The following is a 19,520-nucleotide window of genomic DNA, read 5'->3' as shown; positions in this document are numbered from 1 at the left end:
TTGATTTGATGTTTTAGAATAAGACTTGGAGAATAACTGGTTTCCCCAAGGGCTTTCTTATATTTCTTTATCTGTAATAAAGGATAGGAATTTTAAATGGATCTTTGGACAGATTTCCAGTTTTGAATATTTGGAGGATTCACAGAATATTTTGATCAAGCCATTTCTTAACTGCTGTTGAACACAGTCAGTATTGAAGTCAGTATTTTTGATGGGGTTTAGAAAACAAAAATTTTCAAGCCTTTTAAAAAAAATTTGCAGTTGATTTTTATAATCGACATCCCTACCCTATTCCTGAACCCACTCCGTCCTTGTCTTCGCTCCGTCCCAGGATCTCTGCCTGCTTGAGAGAGGGTAGCCTTAGAGGGTCAGGAGGGGGTGCAGACTCGGAGGAGCGTTGATGCCTGTTGAGCTCATTATTTGGTAATAAAATATAATAATCACAATCTTATAAAAAGGGTCTCCCTTCTTCCTTTGGGGAGATTTAAAAAATGGATGAAGAAAAAGAGGAAGAGCTAGGAATTGAATTACAATTGATTTACATTTTCAGAGCCATTTCTAACTCCCAGATTTCTTTACAACCTCAGTAAAAGTTGTTCAGCATCCCTGCATTTCTCTCTTTCAGTATGCATTTGGTGTATATTTTACTGTAGGTTGTCCTTGATATGCTTTCTCTGATTTTCCTTTATCCCTTCATGGCATTGGTGAATTTTTTGTAGTACAGGGAGAAGTTGGAGGAAGAGGGATGCTCAATATGGCACCAGCAAACTCGTTCTCAACATACAGGGCACTTGACTGCTATTTACGTTATGTTAACAATCATAGTTCTGCAGACTTAGCAGTGTCTTTTTATAAATAACTTTGAATAAATTTAGTTGCGTTAGGAGAAGACAGTACTGTCTGCGAGTGTGTTGCAAAGCTGTCAGTAGGGGGTATTGTAGAGGTGTGCTGGACTAAGTGCCTGGCTGACCGAGGCGGGACTACTTGAGGATGATTTGCTTTACCTGGTACCCATTCAGCATTACAGGGCAGGTATTAAACTGACGAAGAGGCCCATTGTGTTTGTCAACCCTTTGGATTGACTTATGCCTTCAGAGTGGTAGTGTGGGTCTCACACGTACCAAGAAACTAAAAGCTTTGCATTTCTCCCTAAAGAGAACCAGAATTTTAGGCTGGTACAAACTCCCAGTCCTCTCTGCCTCCACGCGTGGCCTGTGTATTTCAGCCTCTTCTCTTGGGGCCCCGGTCTTGGAGCAAACACATACGTACATATTGCAGGGCTTGGCATTTTCAACTTGCCTAGGATTTGGAAGTTAAGTGGGTTAAGAGTCAGAAGCTCCCGTTAGTTTGGCAGAAACCTTTGATTATTAAAGATTACTGTTTAAGTTGTACAAAATAGCTGTTTACCTTGTGGCCCAGGATAAGTAAAAGAGAATGGCTGAATATAAAACAAACAAAAGATGATTTTATTTATTTTACTTTCTGTATACTTCTTGAAAGAAATTTATCTTTTAAAATTTCAGGGCCAACGCTATATATTTTATTTTGTAGTTTATGAACTATTTGCAATAGGTGGTTATGTGCAAAAGACACAGCATTATATCCCAGTTGTCATGATTATGTTATTAATCCTTTGCCCTTTACATTACCACGACTTTTCTATGTTTTGCTATGCGTTCTCCGAATGGTGTGGTTCCTCTTGCTGGTAGCTAATCAATTCCTTTATTCACTTCATGATTTTTCATAGTGATCTAATGGCCCTATATGAAGATATATCCGGTCATATTTGTAAATTGCTAACATTTGCTATTTTTTGTTTTTTTTTAACTTTGAAGTACTACTCAGTTTTACTTCTAGGAGTTGAGGAAGTGCGTAAATTGCCAAGTACTAAAAACAGTCTTTGTGTGAAATTTTAGAAGGTATATGAGAGGGTAGTAATAAAGTAGTTTACTAAGTAAAGTAGTGACAAAAATGATAAATTCAAAAGTACTCAGAAGGTCGAAATAATAATCAAATTAAATCACACTCGTGTCACTAATGAATAATGTTATTATCCTAACATGATCATAGAATTTGGCATATAAGTTAATGAAAAATATACAAAGGCATTATTTCAGCATTATTTTTGAGTTCTTCCCACACAGGATAGTTCATGATTAATAAAGATTCTTCTGATACACTCGTATATGTCCCTGGAAGCTCTTACCTCATTGTATTCATATCATAACCATTTACATATTTACCTGTTCCTCCTCTAGAAGGTGGATTGCTTTACCTGTTTATAATCCCTCTCCTCTAGCATGCTGCCCGCCTACACATTAGCAGTTACTTAGGAAATACTGATAGACTGTATCCTAGATAATGCAAAGGAAAAAGAAGAGGAGGACTACGATTACAATAAATAAAAAGACATTGAGGGCTGGCCCGTGGCTTAGCGGTTAAGTGCGCGCGCTCCGCTACTGGCGGCCCGGGTTTGGATCCTGGGCGCGCACTGATGCACCGCTTCTCTGGCCATGCTGAGGCCGCGTCCCACATACAGCAACTAGAAGGATGTGCAACTATGACATACAACTATCTACTGGGACTTTGGGGGGGAGGGAAGGAAGAGGACTGGCAATAGATGTTAGCTCAGAGCCGGTCTTCCTCAGCAAAAAGAGGAAGATTAGCATGGATGTTAGCTCAGGGCTGATCTTCCTCAAAAAAAAAACAAAAAAAAGACATTGATATTGTAGATCAATTGTGAAAAGCCCGTGTCATGTCTTAGTTCCATCCGTTTCTCTTCTGAGAAGTATTGATGATCTTTTCAGACTGTTCGTCATGCTTGATGTGAGAATGAATCCTGAGAATTTTAAATTTCAAATCCGTTTGTTCCGTGCAGTAGCTGCTGAGTGATTCTCTTCAACTTTTCACATTTTGATTTTTTCCACTTATTTTTGAGCCATATTATTATACTTTTATTGCCTACCCTAATACTGGCACTCACCTAAAGGCAGTAAGACTGAGTTTCTATATATTGCTTTTTTACGCCAAGAAACGTGCGTGATGATCCCTGGTCCAAGTTTCTCTACCCTGAAGAAAACTGTTCTTAGAACGAGGTTTGAGAATTTCAAAGTGATATGCCCCAGTCTCTATATTTCGGTGGGATCTTAGTGGTTAAAGGAAGCTTCAACTTTCAACATTTCCACTTTTGGATAACCTGAATATTTCTACATTTATGTGTAGATTCCACACAGTGGTGCTTCCTGCCAACCAACTGCTTTGTTCTGGCAGCTTCATATTGTTGTATGAACAGCAGTGTCTGACAATCATTTAAAGGTGTTATTGCAAAATGCCCCTATTATTTAATAAAAATAAAAGTCTTATAAAGTTAATCCAGTTGAAACACAGTTGACAAACATGAGATATGTTAAAAACCTCACTTTGTAGCCTCAGTGAGCTGCTCATTGGACTTAATTGATGGAGAATATGAGAACAAAACAGTTATTGAACATTTCCATATTTCTGCAGTGTATTGTGAAACGTTGTATCTAAATTTGTAGATGTAATGGGAAATGGATGAGTATTAAGTCTCTGGATATTAGTATGTGTAATAAGATATGTCTGTCTCTTTCAACTTGTTCCATATTCAAAATGGTACAGAGCTAGAGCCCATATTTTCTTACTTTAAAGCCAGTGTTTCTGTTTTATGTGCTTGGTTTTGTTTTCTATGGAGAAAAAGTTAAGTTTTCAAACTTAATTATGCACGGGGATAATTTGTTATTTTGTTTCCCCTAACTGGTTTGGTAGAAGCAGACATGAATTGTTTCATCTATTGTCCTCCAAGATCTCAAATCCATTCATTCATTTACTGATTTAGGAAACATTCCTTAAGCAGCTGCTGGGTCCCAGGTTCTGTACTAATCTTAACACCAAGACACAGTCCCCACCCTCAAGAACTTAAAATTAACTTTGAAAGTTTTATAAAGGGGCATGATATTAATAATTACTTGAAATGAGCATCCTGTTATCCTTCAAATTTAATTATGGATGAGGGACATTTTTTGTTACTTTCTCCTGCTTTGGTTGGGCATGCTGATATGAAAAGGATTTTAAAGGCTGTGTGTCTGCCAAGAAGCTCTGATAAATCAGTCAGAGTCCAATAGGAAATATTAAACCCTGACCATAAAACATTATGTGTGCATTTTTAGCAAGTCATTCTTCACCAACTTTCCCTTCCATTTGATGCCCTACTTTGATTTAATTGAATTTCACTGGAGACTAAAATTTTATGTAATTAACACAAACCCTAAGAAATGCGTGATAGCAGTGTCAGTTAGTTGTTACAGGCTGCAAGTGGCTCCTCTTTAATTGCTGTCATAATGGCCCATTAGTCATGCCTCCGAAGAGGTGTCACACACTTTTTTCTCCTTCTGAAACATCTGTGTTATTTAATAAATTGAATAAGCAAGCCAGAGTTTGCACAGAATACTAAACAAGTTGAATAATCTCCTCTGTAGAGGCATTTTTTGAAGCAGTATCACTGGGTGCGGCACTTCTGTTCTACCCTTGGCAATGACACTTGGAGAGTTTTCTTTCATGGCCATGCTATTCCATGGATATTAACAAAACATTGTCTTCTTCGCCTGGAACTCCTCCACATCTTCCCTTTTTAAGTAGCATATTATGCAGCAGTGATGTTGCAGGGTTGCCTTATTACATAAGGTGCAAAGTAAGGAGTTGTTTTCATTCTCTGTTTTTTCCAGGAATCTAGAAAATGGCTTCTGAGCTCATGAATGGCACAAATTCTAACTGTGGTTTTCAAATCTTCCTTTCAAAATGAAAAAGGATACACATGTCAATTATATATACAGCCTTGTTTTGAATTGCTGCCAAGGACTTTAATTCAATTAAAAGTAAAATTAATATTTTCCTGTGATTATTCCTTCTGCATATTTTTCAGACTAATTTAAAGAAAAAATATTGGAGTGTTCAAAACAGTAATTCACAAAAAAGTCAACAGATGAAAATCAGTAAACCCTGATTTTAATATGACACGTGACTGAAGAGATTTATGGATGTCCCATATTCAGAGAGCATAGTTGGGGGAAAAAAAGGTGTAATTGTCTGAGTGGTGAGAAGCAAGCTCAAACGATCACATTTAAGGCATTAAGAAATAATCTTTTACTGTATCTTCCTTCAAAAGCAACCAACCTTCAAATTTCTAGACTCAGTGAAATTTTGTAGCCTTAGTACTACAAATAAGGAAATAATGTTTGCCTTTAAGAATGTCATAAATTGGTATTTCTGTCTTTGATTACATGTTGTATCTGTTTGTGTAAATGTGATAAAATAAAGCGTTGGAGCTCCTCTTTCACTTTGAGAGTTATGTCAGGACTGCTAGAGTTGTCCAGAAGTGCCACAACGATGTCATGACCTACAGCGATGACAGTAGGCATGGAAAGGAGGAGACAGGTCTGAGAAAGCAGGATCTGGCAGAGCAGACGCTTGCCTTTGTGTCTCGTGGCTGAATTCAGTGGGCGCTCGCTGTGTCACAGTGCGTCTGGGCGACAGCAGGTAGTGGCATTGTGGAAACATTTTCCTTTGGCTCTAACGAGGGCCTTTAATGGGTTTTTTAAAAGTTGACTCCATTAAATAAAATGTCTTCAGAAGCAAACTCACAGACTTCATGCGTTAAATTTTTAAATTGGATTCTAGCAACAAATATTTAAAAAGCAAAGCTCTTCCTATGTAAAACATATATCCTCAGGAAAACTACAATTACTAGGACAAGTTTTGCATCTTCCTATTCAAGCTGAAATTTTTCAGTTAGAGCAAACAGAATATTAATTGATTATAGTAGTTTCTTTTATTTTGAAACTTGCTATTTGAACAAAATAGTTAAAATTTTTTTTCCGTTTTTGAATGATCAGTAGTAGACAGCGATTTTCAAGCCCCTTTATTTTAACCTAGGCTGTGAATCTGAGATGAAGGAACTCTGCCTCATCCTGATCCTGTGGTGTAGTATAGTGAGAGTTGGCTGATGAAAAGCTTAAGCTTTAGAAACAGATCTCCTGGACATGATGCCCTACTCGGTGCTGCTTACCTGTGTGACCTCTGTCAAATTATGTAAACTCTCAATTGTCTCATTGGTAAAATGGAGATGATAATTTTACCTACCTTGTAGGACTGAATGAGTTAATATGTGGATAGCGCTTACAACAGTGCCTGGAATTTTAGTTATTATTCTGGTTCCTAACATAGTAACTGATGGCATCTCTTAGGAATATATCTCTTATTTCTGATTATTGTTAATCTGTGTACACTGAAAATTCTGCAGTTTTTAAATTATGTTCATTTCATTAGAAGATAAAAGTCTTATGGATATATGAATATTTTTCAGATGCTAGGATATATTTCCCCAGTTATCTTACAATGTTTCTTTGTTCTTAAGACTATTTTTATAGTAATTATACCAACTGGAATTTGCATAGCACTTTGGAAAGTTTAGAATTAATTTATCTCACTTTAAGACGTCCCTTAATATGTGCATTTCTCATTATACCCTACAAATAAGATGGAATGGCTTATACAGTGTCACACAGCTGTAAGTGGTGGTTGTAGAATTCCAATCCAAGTGTCCTGATTCGGAATGCCTGTGCTTCTTTTCTGGTTCAGTTGCATGTCTTTACGGGCATCCCATATTACCACTGGAAGAGTCTAGATTCACCCATGTCATCTTCCCTTGCCCATCGTAGAAGAGCACCACAACCAAAGATCTCTCCCACTCCGGGTTGTTTACTCTAAGGTTATTATTAACTGTCCTTAGTCATTCTTTTAAGAAGAAGTTTTGAGTTTCTGTGGAAAATTTTGTGCTCTGAAAATGCTTAGTATGGGCCCAATCTACTCTCAGGGTGTATGTTTTTATTTATCTATCTATCTATCTGTTTATTTATAGTTGTTCCATGTTTTAAAAAAAGATTTGTGGTAACTTCAAATCTACATGAAGTATAGCAAAATATGTAAATTAGTAGTTACTGATACAGAAAACATGCACAGTACAAATATAAAATGCACTCCAAAATGAGACTCATAGAGTCCTGTGTGTTCTCCAGGGCCCTCCGTGTAATTGTATTTGTTTGAAGGCATGAAATGATTGACCTTAAATCAAAATTTGCGCTCTCATAATTAATCATGCTGAGAGCAAATAAATTGTACTTTATATAATGTTTGTTTAAAGAATTAGAAGAAAGTATTTATTTAAGAGATACTATCCATCTGAATAATATTTAAACAGAAAGAATGTGGAAGGTAACTGATACATAATGGTGATGATGATGAGATGATACTGATAATATTTATTTGGATTTTTACATAGAGTTTTATTGGGGAATGGGAAATTTTTTTTGACTTCCAAAAAAAAAATTTTTTTTTCTATTTTCCTGCCAATGTTAATTTGTTCTCAGGTTACCTAAAGTTATATTTATATTTAGTAGTATTAACTTACAGTTTTAATGGTTGGCTAATGAGTCTGAATTACTTTATCATGAGCATGTTACATAATGAAGTTGCAGGTGAGTGTAATACTCACTGATAACTTCTGTATCTTTTGGTTTTGAAGTATTTCTGATTTGAGGAAGTGAAATCTACTGAGTCAATTAGAACAGATGGAGTCCCAAGTACTTCTTCTTAATATTCTCAGAATGTGACGGTGTTGGGGACTAGAAAAGGAGTTATATATTGGTCTTTCTTCTTCATTAACATATCCTCCTTGATCTTGCATTAAGTATATGCTGACAGAAACATTATTTTAATTATTGAGGCACAATCCTGATGAGTTATATGTCTGTCAAACATGTTCTTCTTGTGTATTCAGTAAACCATCTGACAGAAACTAGGGCAGAGTACCAAAGTGGCATTTGAGAATTTATGGTTAAACTTAATTTGCATATGACAGTAGTCACTTTACAGAGAAAGGGTGATGGGTGGGGTCATATTAGAGTAAATACCATTAAGGAGACACATTCAGTGTGGTCTGTGTTTGCAAATCAAAATAGATGTACATTGCAGCTGGTTTTTGATCCAGTGAGTAATGTAAACTCTCAACAAAGATACAGCTGAACAAAAAATATCTTTTGCAATATATACTTATAAAACAGCTACTCTGACACACATCAATAATTTGTATAGCATTAAACTTTCAGGTAGGAGAGATGGAGAAAAACCTAAATTCAGTTTTAGACGAACTGTTCCCAGTCTCTCTCTTGTGCCGTCAAGATGCTATTATTGCCTTTCACCTCATCCCCTTTCCAAACTCAATCTTTTCAGTTACCCTTTATCAGGAAATAGATCACATCAATTGGAAGTCATCCTTAACCAAAACAACATGCAGGTTGACCTTGGAGGTTCGAAGAGAAGCCTTTGTAGCTGAATACAGTGGCTTACACATTCTAGGCACTGCACTCAAAAATAATATCACTTTACTGATTTAGATTGAGTGGATTAATTTTTAGTTGTGATAATTATATTGTAGTTAGGTCTTAAAAGAATTTCTATTTTTACATACACATACTAAAACATTTACAGGTGAGTTTATGTAATGTGTAGTACGGGCTTCAAAATAATCCAAGGATGGAGGGAGCAAGTGAAGGTATAGATGAAACAAATTGGCATGAATTGATAATTGTTAAAGTTGGGTGATAGGTACAAAGAGATTCATTACACTATTTTCTCTGCTTTTATACATGTTTGAAATTTTCTGTAATAATTTTTTTTAAATATACGAGGGAATGAAATGTCTACGTAGGTCCCAGAGTACTGATTTCCATCTGTCGTGCATTAAAGACACAGGGAACATCAACTGTTTCACGTTCCATTCTTCTTCTTTTTTTTGTTTTGTGAGGAAGATCAGCCCTGAGCTAACATCCGTGCTAATCCTCCTCTTTTTGCTGAGGAAGACCGGCTCTGAGCTAACATCTATTGCCAATCCTCCTCCCTTTTTTTTTTCCCCAAAGCCCCAGTAGATAGTTGTATGTCATAGTTGCACATCCTTCTAGTTGCTGTATGTGGGACGCAGCCTCAGCATGGCCGGAGAAGCGGTGCGTCGGTGCGTGCCCGGGATCCGAACCCGGGCCGCCAATAGTGGAGCGCGCACACCTAACCGCTAAGCCACGGGGCCGGCCCCGCGCGTTCCATTCTTATATATGAGAACTATCTTTTTGATATTATTATGTGTAGATTTGTAAGAAAATTTCACTACAGGCACACAATATGGATAGCTTTTGACTTTTATAATAAGGAAATTTTACCTGTATGACAACATATGTTGAATATGCACTTAAATTTAATGTTCTTGTTATTGAAAGATAGGAGAAAGGATTAACTTTCCTTAAGTATTTACTCCTGTGTTAGAAAATATCAATTAAGTATTTACTCCTGTGTTAAAAAGTATCAATGTGAAACGTTTTTCAAAATAGAAGAATTAACTCTCAGGCTTATTGTCTGTAAAATGATGGAGCAAGTAATATTTAAGTTGGCTTGAAGCCCACCAGACCCCAGCATGTGTGGCAGTAAACATCAAAGGATTTTGTACTAGCCTGTCTGTGTTTCTTCACGTCACCTTAGTTCAACCGTTTTGCCATTCCAAGTTTCTTTCCCAAATTATGTAATAGTAGATGAATGAGGGAATGTTGCAATTTCTTTTCGTTAACCAATTCAAAGAGTTTGTTTTTCTTTTTTTGACAATTTTTGTGTGGCAAAGGAGATGTTCAATTTGTTAATCTGAGTGATGCTTGGGAAAGAATAAGCTACCTGCCACAGGATCTGCCACAGAGTGGATGATCAGTAATTGTCCAATGAGAGGAGAGCAAGAGTGTTATTCCCCTGCTGCTCAAAGTGTCACTGTAGGGCAGGTAGATCACCAGTTTCCCATGATACCAAGTGGGTGGGACACTCCTGAGTTAAGTACTGAATGGTTTCTTTGAAGATGTCAGTTCTCTTTATATCCGTTGTCGCATCTCTAAAATGGTACTAATTCATCTCATTTCTGCCTTAAAATGATTTTGATTTTTACTTTTTTTTTAAGTAACACGTTACTAAAGTCAGAATATAACACAAAAACAAAAATACGATGGTGAATATTGTATACTGTCTATCTCGAGAAGGCAGCGTTGTCCGCAGGGCGAGAAAACAGTCTTTTCCTCTTTCTCTGCCAACTGCGAATTCTTAATGCAGTTAGTTTTGAGAAATGGAGTTGGGAGACTTTAAACAAAACCTTCAATAATTACCAGTAAATGAATTTCTGGCCCAAAAATATTTCCACAAGTCTTTTTGCAGTATCTAGTTTGAAAGCATGTTGAGGGGCAAAACTTAACATCTTACATAGTTTGTTTCCTTACTTGATTGATTGTAAATCAAGATTTTGAAAGAGCAAGGCAATTAAAATGGAAATATTTAGCCATAGTTATAGGCACAGGAACTTTTCCAGAATGAATTTTGAAATGGATTGTTCTTAACGATACTACTACTTTGTTTATTATGGATTTTTATTAAAATGTCCTTTTTGTAGAATGTTTACTTAGCACTGCAGCCTTTTGGTAAACAGGGCCATGATTCATTTTCTAGTTTTCTGTAGGACTCTGAAGTTCTGATACATTAAAATTGTAAGTGAGCATTCAGGAAAATAAAGTTAGATTCATTTTCTTTGGAAAATCGAAGTGTTTTGTTTAAAAGAAAATTTTCTTCTTTGAAAATTTGAAATACTGAACGTTTATGGTATATTTTGTTGACTCCCTATTCTACCTCACTATCTCTTTGAGACCTGTCTTCCCCCGACCTCCACCACCTACCCTAAAACCTCCGTTTTGCAACTTTTCTCTATAGTTGTAGAACAGTGTCCCTTCTGAGTACTGTATTATTTGAACAAAGACCAGTCACCACATTGTTTGTGTTTGTTCAGGAGTCAGATGGCCAGGGCTGCCCCTTCTGTCGCTGCGAAATAAAAGGAACGGAGCCCATAATCGTGGACCCCTTTGATCCGAGAGATGAAGGCTCCAGGTGCTGCAGCATCATTGACCCCTTTGGAATGCCAATGCTGGACTTGGATGACGACGACGACCGAGAGGAGTCCTTGATGATGAATCGGTTGGCAAATGTTCGAAAGGTAAAACTAGGAAATACAGATTTAAATAGATCGGTGTGTGGACATGAAAAAGAAATGATGCTGTTGCAAATGGAGTATGACTGAGTGTGTTTGGGTTTGGGAAAGAAAGATTCAGGAATCAAAAGAAAGGTGAAAACAAGTAATGTTGACAGGCTGATGAAATCATAGACTGAGAAAGAACTAGACTCTACTCAGAGTGCTCTCACTGATTTTAAACTTCAAAATGAGAGATGGTGAGAGCTTTTGTATAGAATTAAACATCATCTAAGACTGGCAATAGCACATCTAAGAAGGAAAATTTAAGAAAGGAAATTATTAAAATGGAAATGATGAAACTGATTAAAAATAGTCTTTGTTAAAGTCTAAAAGAACTATCTGATAGAGTTATTTTCTTACCAGGAATCCAGCCTAATAAGAGGTCATGTAAGATTTACTTTGTGAATTTATCATAGTCTGGCGTTTGTTTATCAATATTGCTGACTCATAAAATTGACCTTCTTAGTTCACTGAGAATGGATGCTATTGCCCATTTGGGGTTTATATAATCAAGTTTTCAAGAGACTAGTCAATGAACCAGAATGCCAACTAAGTAATGTACAAACCAGAAATATAATGATCAAGAGAGCTGGACTCTTCGATATCAGGCTATTCTCTGTATAGAAGGATACATGAAATTCAGATTACACCCAGAAGTTTTGTGCTTTCAGAAATCAGAGAAATGGCAGTGAGTGGTATGAAAGGGTATGCAAGTGCTGTGTGAAGGTGCCCCACTTCCTCCTGACTCATGGCAGACGTGGCTAATCAATCATGGACTCATCCCTGCTGAGTTCACACTTGGCCTACACAGCCCTACAGAACCTCTACTGCAATTCATTAGAATTTGGCAGATTACATGAACCCTGTTTGCCATCTAGGTGGAGTGATGATAATGTATAATTGCATCAGATTGTATTTGCCATATGCTTCTCTCTGTGGTAGGGGAACACTTGGTGAGGAGAACAGATGAGGCATTTCCTTGGGTTACCCCTTCTTTAGGGCTGCGTCAAAGTTTGTCTCTTGGCCTCCTGCATTTTCTATGTTCCAATGTTCCATGCTCACCAAAGGCATACTCTTAGGATTTTTTACATACAAATTTTACATATGGAAATACGTTAACATCACCACCATGGCTACTCTCAAATTTTGCTTTGGTCTGTGATTTTTATTCTTTACCTCAGTGGTTTTTCGTAAATGTCATAATTTAACTCTCAGAGAAACTACTCTTGATTCCATCCTTTAATCCCGACAACTACATCTAGTTTTTAGTTTTGAAGTTGTGTGATCTCTTTGACCCAAGAGATGGAAGAAAGGAAATAGTTATTCCTCAGTAATCCTAAAGGATGAACGAGAAAAAATTTCAAAACAGGGAATTGAGACTTGATTTTTAAGATGAACTCAATCAGTAAACCAATATTAATATCTTCTATATGAGCAAAAGCTTTTTCACATATTTTATTCTCTTAACAACTTGGAGAGGGAAATATTATTATTCTTATTTTTCAGATAAGGAAATGAAGCTCAGACTAGTCAGGTGACTTGGCAGCATTAGTAGGTTGTAGAGCCAGGATTCAAAGTTATGTCGTCTGGATGACAATACAGCGATATATCCACACCCCATATGCAACTCTCTCACATGCAGAGGGATGAAATGATTTCTCCTGAATCAGATTATGGAGTATATCCCAGAATATTTATTATGTTGTATTATTAATTTTAATTAGTATTGGTAATAAAATAGTAACATGTATGGTTTCAGTGACCTGGCACTGTTCTAGGTCCTTAAATCCTTGATCTCATTTGATCATCACACCGACCCACTGGAGAAGCTACTGTTATTGTCCTCTTTTACAGAAGAGGAAACTGAGGAAGAAAGAGGTGAAATAACTTTCCTAAGATCCCAGTACTAATCTGTAGCAGAACTGATACTTTATTCCAGGTCTTCCTAACTTCAGAATTCGAGTTGTGAGCCATCGTGCAATACTTACTGCCTTTTTTGCCCTCTTTGGAATATGTCACACACATTGTACGTGATAGAGAAAGCGTAACTACTTGTCATCTGAAAGTCTTTTCAGTTCTGTAATATAATGTACATCATGTACACAATGTAACTCCCTATTTTTAGAAGTTAAAAATAATTTGAATTGTGATCTGTTGGTATTAACCTATAAAAATATTTATGCCATACACCTAACAAATGAGTCACCAAAAACCCAAGCACATTCAGTTAGGTACTGCTAATTGATATTTAAGTGACTGTTAAATCTGTTCTCCAATACAAATAGCCATATGTGGCTATTTAAATGTAAATTTAAAATTTAAAAATTTTGTTCCTCAATCACACTCAACATATTTTAAATGCTCAATAGCCACTTATGTCTAGTGGCTGCCTGATTGAACTGTATAGATATAGAACAGCTTCTGTAGGTATTGAAATCTATTATAGATAGATATAATAGAAATATCTATTGTCCAGGAGAGAATTCTATTGGACAGAGCTTTATTAGATCATTCTTGCAGGTTGTTATTGGAATAAGCTAGGTCTTGATGCAAAAGACCTTCCCTTTTAATTTAATAACCTAATGGTCTTAGCTTGGTCTGGATATTTGACTTAATCTAGCACTGGAATCAGCAAACCACGGCCTGTTTTTGTTTGTTTTTCTGTGAATTAAGAATGATTTTACATTTTAAATGGTTATACATTTAAATAATTTTATAAGTACTTATGTAATTTCCTTGATTTTGCATCTTGGCTTGCAAAACCTAAAATATTTACTAGCTGGCCCTTTAAGAAAAGGTTTGCAATCCCCTGTCTAGGGCGCAGTAAGCATTTAAAGAATGTTTATTGAATGCGTGGATAATAGGGAATGACAGAAAAGTATTTGAGAAACATACAACGCTCAAGTAGTTCAAGTGACCTCGGTGGTAATGTTTTCCAGCTAGGAAAAGGCATTTCAATTTTCTTGACTAAATGGCTTTTCTTCTTGCAGTGATTCATGTCAGGGGAGGGGAGTGGGGCCTTAAGAGTAATTCTTCCAAGAACTTTGTATTCCTTACCGCCTAGGGGAACCAGTATTTGCCTTCTCTGAGTTTGGGGAAGGTTGCAGGCTCCACCTGTTTTCCATTGATTGAAGTCGAAGCTGAGCCTCGTTTCAGTAGTGGCACTGACGCTGGAAAGGACTCCACGTGACATGAGCAGCAGGTGTGCACAGGTGACCTGTGGTTTTCCCTGCTCTTTTCACCCACTCTCAAGACCATGCATGTTTTCTTCTCTCTGGCACACCGGTGAGCTTTCTGTCAAGGAAACTGAAAGATTTTCACAGTGATCTTCTCTTTAGTTCACCCGAAAAAGAGAAGAATGGTGCTCTCAGACGTAGTTGTCCCAGAAGTCCCACTTGAGAGGCTTGTTTGGCGCTCAGCAGTGTTGTCTCCTAAAGCTTTCACTACAGTCAGTATTATTTCTGTACCTTCCTATGGCAGTGAGATATTGGAGAAATGTAAAGAACTTGTAATTATTTGTTTTTAAGTTGAGGAATCATATTTCATTTAAATGTTTTTATGTGCACTGATCTGCCTCTAGTCAATTAAACAGATTGTGAACTTCATAATATTTCATAAATCTCTGCCACTTAACTTTCAGTAAAACCTAAATTTTAGTGTAGATAAAGCATCAATTCTTTCTGAGTAATTGGGAAAAATATTGCTATGACATTATGTTCTCATAACAGTTTATATTTACTTCTGTTTCAGGAGTAACACTAAATTGTTAATGTTTTCTTTAAAGGACTGTCTTCTCTGTTAGACTATTAATTCTTAAGGCCAGGGCCAATGTCTTATTTATCTTTGTGTTTCCTGGCACCTAAACACACTCAGTTAATGTTTAGTAAATGAAATAATACATGCACTTACATGCTCACATGTCCTTTGAGGGCAGTGACCTGATCTTATGCACCTTTTTATCTTTGTTCCAATCTGAGGACTGAGTGCATATGCACAGTACTTCAAATTACCAGTTTTATTCAGTTCTGTCTTACAGATGAGGTTATAAACAAATATCACATGGTCGTTTTGACATAATAGCTCTTCTACCTGAATTTTCTTCCTCTCTTTTTTAAATCATTTTGTTGCCTCATTCATTCATTCATTTTTAAAACATTTTGTTCTCTCAACTCCAAGAGTGACTGTCAGTCATTGTCCAGCAGAATGATTCGATTTTCTTTTATCTGCCATTTGAAATACTCATCTCATCTTTCTCCTCTTTTGTGAGCAGGTTGATAACTATATTGTGAAACCGTTTCTGCCTGTCTTAAGCATATTGCATTCTTTAAATTAGTAATGCTTCTATCATAGCCTAGAGGACTGAGCTGTTTGTGTATTCTTGTTACCATGGTGATATCCCGCAGCTGGAGTTTATAAATAGTAGCATACTGAACATATGGAATGCATTTTTATTATTTCTTTTGTAAGTTAGGTATGTTTAATAATAGTTATCTTTACGGAAGCAAATAGAACCTAAAAATCCATAGTACAGTGTATTGGTTGCCTTTCTACATATAGGCTCTTTTATGAGATTTAACTAGAAGATGTTTTAGCTTTTGCTTAAAACTGTACCATTGCCTGAGTTCTCGAGCTGTCAGAATTTCTAGAATAATTGGATCTGATGTGAGCCCAGCAGCAGTCCAGGGTATGATTGGTAAGATCACATCCTTCTCTCTGAGTTTAGTCAGATCAGAGAAAAGGTGTCTGTTGCTAGTCAGAGCTTTGTTCATTGGGCCAAAGATGTAATGGGAGTCTTAACAGTTCCTTAGCAGTTATGCTGATAGAACATATTATTCACCAAGTACACAAAATTACAAACAAGTAAAGATTTGCATACAAAATCAAGAAGTTGACAGACTGACCTAGTGTATGAACTGAGATTAAGTCTTTTGGTCTCAAACGTTATATTTTCTTAAAACAATATTTTAATTCTTCATAAGTGGCCATATAAGAACAAAAACAGGTGTGACCAGAGGTCAAGAGACTTATTCTTCTTTTGTCTTTTTTTATTCCTTCTCCTAATGTTACTGTCATCAATTAAAATACATATGGCTCATTAAAAACTTAATATAGCATCTCATTCTTGCTTTTCCTAATAATAAGGGTGAAGAAAGGATCCCTAGCATCCCTGATCCTGAGGAAGGAGTTCATGTGTACAGGTCACAGTGTTTTGAGGAGAGTGTTGCCTTTTTAATGTGACTTAGATTTCAGCCACAGGGCTAGAGTCCATGCTGAGGCAGTAAGGACAAAAATGACAACAAAAGTGAAATAGAAAAATAAACGTAGACGTCAGATTGTAGAACATGGTTCTCAGCTATGGGCAGCTCTGCCTCTTGAGAGTCTTCAGGAGTGTGTAGAGACGTTTGTGGGTTTTACGATGGCTGAATGGGAAGGGAACCACTGGCATTTAGTGGGCAGGGGCAGAGATGTGAAACATCCTGCAGCCCGCGGGACACTCCCACCTAAGAAGAATGATTCCGGTCCTGATGACAGTAGTCCTCACCCCCGTGCCGTGCGTGGGTGAGTCATGGATGGTAGAGTCATGGGTGACAGTAAGCAATCCAGAGGCACAGGTTTCATTGTTTGCCGTTTAACTGCATTCTGTTCACTGATGTTCTTAAAGCTCTCCATGCAAAATTGTGGCATTTTCTTTATTAGTATGTGATTAACCAAGGAAAAAACTGCCTCATCCGAGTGCTATATGATGTTATAGGGGACCCTGAAAACATTGTTACATGTTCCTCAAAAGTGGTTTGAATGTGTAGTAGTTTAGAGAAGCAAACACTTGAACTCTGCTTCTCAGTTTGGGGTCAGCCTCCCGTGGTAGACTGGGAGCTCTGGAGGGCAGAGGCCGGCCTTACTCTTTATCCTCGGAGCCTCGCATGGTGCCTGACACACAGTCAGCCCCTTGTGTTGGTTTTTTAACCCCTGTGCCTCAGTGACCTTGTCTGTGAAACCGTACCTCCTAGGGTTGAGAGTAAATGAGGTAATATATGTGAAGTCATTGGAATAGTGCTGGTACCTAGTGAATGTTAAGTATTAGTTATTAACATTATTTTTTATATATAGTGTTATTTAAAACTCTTGAAATATTGCTGTACTTCTGAGAATTAAATATCAGTATTTTTGAGATGTCTATGAAAGTTTTTTCCTTTGGATACTGTTACCTATCATTCTTTAGGAAGAATTAGACACCAAAACTGTATTGGATTTGCAAGCACTTGGTTTTATTTTTTTAATATATTAGTATCTGCATAGTTATTGCATGGTCACATTAAAATAATTTACTGTAAAACCAACTTTAGGGTTTAAAACTCAGAGAAGATGCAAAATTGCCAACATGTCATCTGAAATACTATTTTAAGGACTAAATAATTTAGGTAAGCTTACAACAGTCTTATTTTCTACATAAGTAAATTGAAATAAGTATTGTCTAAAGTAGGATGAAGAACTACAGTAAATAGTAATTGCTTGTTGTTCAGACTCGCTGTACCTGGTATTTTGGGAGCGATAGGGGTTTCACATGAGAGCATTTTGCAGTGACTGAAGTATATTCCTTTACTTCCCAGAATGTTCTGGTTTCTCAGCCATTTTTATGGAAATATTTCTGAATTATATGTCACCCTTCCCTGACTTCTCAAAATTGGCTATGCAGCTGAGTGAACCAAAGGTCATAAGAAGCCACTACAATCAACATGACATGCTTCTTGAAGCTTACGTTTTGCTACAAGATTTAAGGGAAAGTTGCACGGAGAGAAGGGAACCATAAAGTTAAATTAAAATCAAATATATATTTGGATCAGGATGGAAAATTCCTATAAGTGTTTAAAGTGAAATATGAAACTTCAAAGAAATTTCAGGGTTATGGAGGCTTGTCACAAGCTAGGAGGTTTTGTCCTTCTCATAAAAGGTACTTCAAGGGGAAGCAGTATAGTTCTGTGTAGTTAACAATGTTTAACTTTTTAATGGAGCACTGCTCTTGGGTTTATTCCACCTGTGAGGCTGTGTACACTTCTTTGAAGTAGCCCCTATTGGCAATTTTATTGACCACCTCCCTATCAGACCTCAAAGACTAGTCAACTCTTACTCCAGTCGGTATTTCTCCAAGTATTAGTTTCTAACTGTTTTCCTGTTCTTCATTCCTTCTAATTTGTAGTATCTAAAAATTTCTAGAAGTTATTAGTGGAATGTAAAAAATAGTAATAATTTAAAATAGTGAACCTTATTTTACACGCAAATCAAATATCCATATTCATAGTAAGGTAGCAAAGTGCCTACATTCCGTTCCTACAGGGAGAGATGCAGCAGAATTTTTCCCCCTATTTAGAGGGCTTTCCTTTTTTTTGGTTGGTTGTTCATTTATTTATTTATTTATTTTTTAATTTTAAGACTTGTAGAACAGTTTTAGGTTCACAGCAAATTTGAAGGAAATGTACAGAGATTTCTCATGTACCTCCCACCCCCATACATGCATAGCCTCCTCCATTATCAACTTCTGCAACCAGGTAGTACATTTGTTACAACTGATGAACCTACATGGACACGTCATTATCATCTAAAGTCCATAGTTTACATTAGAGTTCACTTTTGGTGGTGTACATTCTGTGGGTTTGAACAAATGTGTAGTGACATGTATCCACCATTATACTATTATGCAGAGTATTTCACTGCCCTAAAATTTCTCTGTGCCCCTCCCCCAACCCCTGGCAACCATTCACCTTTTTTACTATCTCCCTAATTTTACCTTTTCCAGAATGTCATTTAGTTGGACTCATATAGTATGTCGCCTTCTCAGATTGGCTTCTTTCACTTAGTAATATGCATTTAAGTTTCCTTCCTGTCTTTTCATGGCTTGACATGGCTCATTTCTTTTTAGTACTAAATGATATTCCATTGTCCAGATAAATAAATAAAAAATAAAAACAAATAAAAAATAAATAAATAAAAAACTGTGATTTATTTATCCATTCACCTACTGAAAGACATCTCGGTTGCTTGCAAGTTTTGGTAATTAAGAATAAAGCAGTTATAAACATCTGTGTGCAGGTTTTTGTGTGGACATAAGTTTTCAACTCCTTTGGGTAAATACCAAGGAGCGTGGTTGCTGGATCATATGGTAAGAATATGTTTAGTGTTTTGTTGTTGTTGTTGCTTTTTGAGGAAGATTAGCCCTGAGCTAACATCTGTTGCCCATCTTCCTCTACTTTATATGTGGGACCGCTTCCACGGCATGGCTTCATAAGCAGTGCGTAGGTCTGCACTCAGGCCGCCGAAGCGGAGCATGCGAACTTAACCACTAAGCTGCCAG

The 19,520-nt window shown here is 36.8% G+C and overlaps 1 protein-coding gene across 4 annotated transcripts in view; it reads left to right on the top strand.

Annotated features, from left to right (window-relative positions):
• The window catches only part of CBLB (Cbl proto-oncogene B), a 199,431-nt gene that overhangs the window by 119,818 nt on the left and 60,093 nt on the right, over positions 1-19,520 (top strand). For all 4 annotated transcript variants that reach the window (XM_058555730.1, XM_058555729.1, XM_058555732.1 and 1 more), the window contains exon 10: positions 10,934-11,137. In XM_058555730.1, the coding sequence (XP_058411713.1) occupies positions 10,934-11,137 (204 nt within the window). The remainder of the gene's footprint in view (positions 1-10,933; positions 11,138-19,520) is intronic.

This window comes from Diceros bicornis, chromosome 15 (assembly GCF_020826845.1).
Source record: "Diceros bicornis minor isolate mBicDic1 chromosome 15, mDicBic1.mat.cur, whole genome shotgun sequence".
Taxonomy (NCBI): Eukaryota; Metazoa; Chordata; class Mammalia; order Perissodactyla; family Rhinocerotidae; genus Diceros; species Diceros bicornis.
Note: the sequence above shows the minus strand (reverse complement) of the source record. Positions and strands in the feature narration are given on the sequence as shown.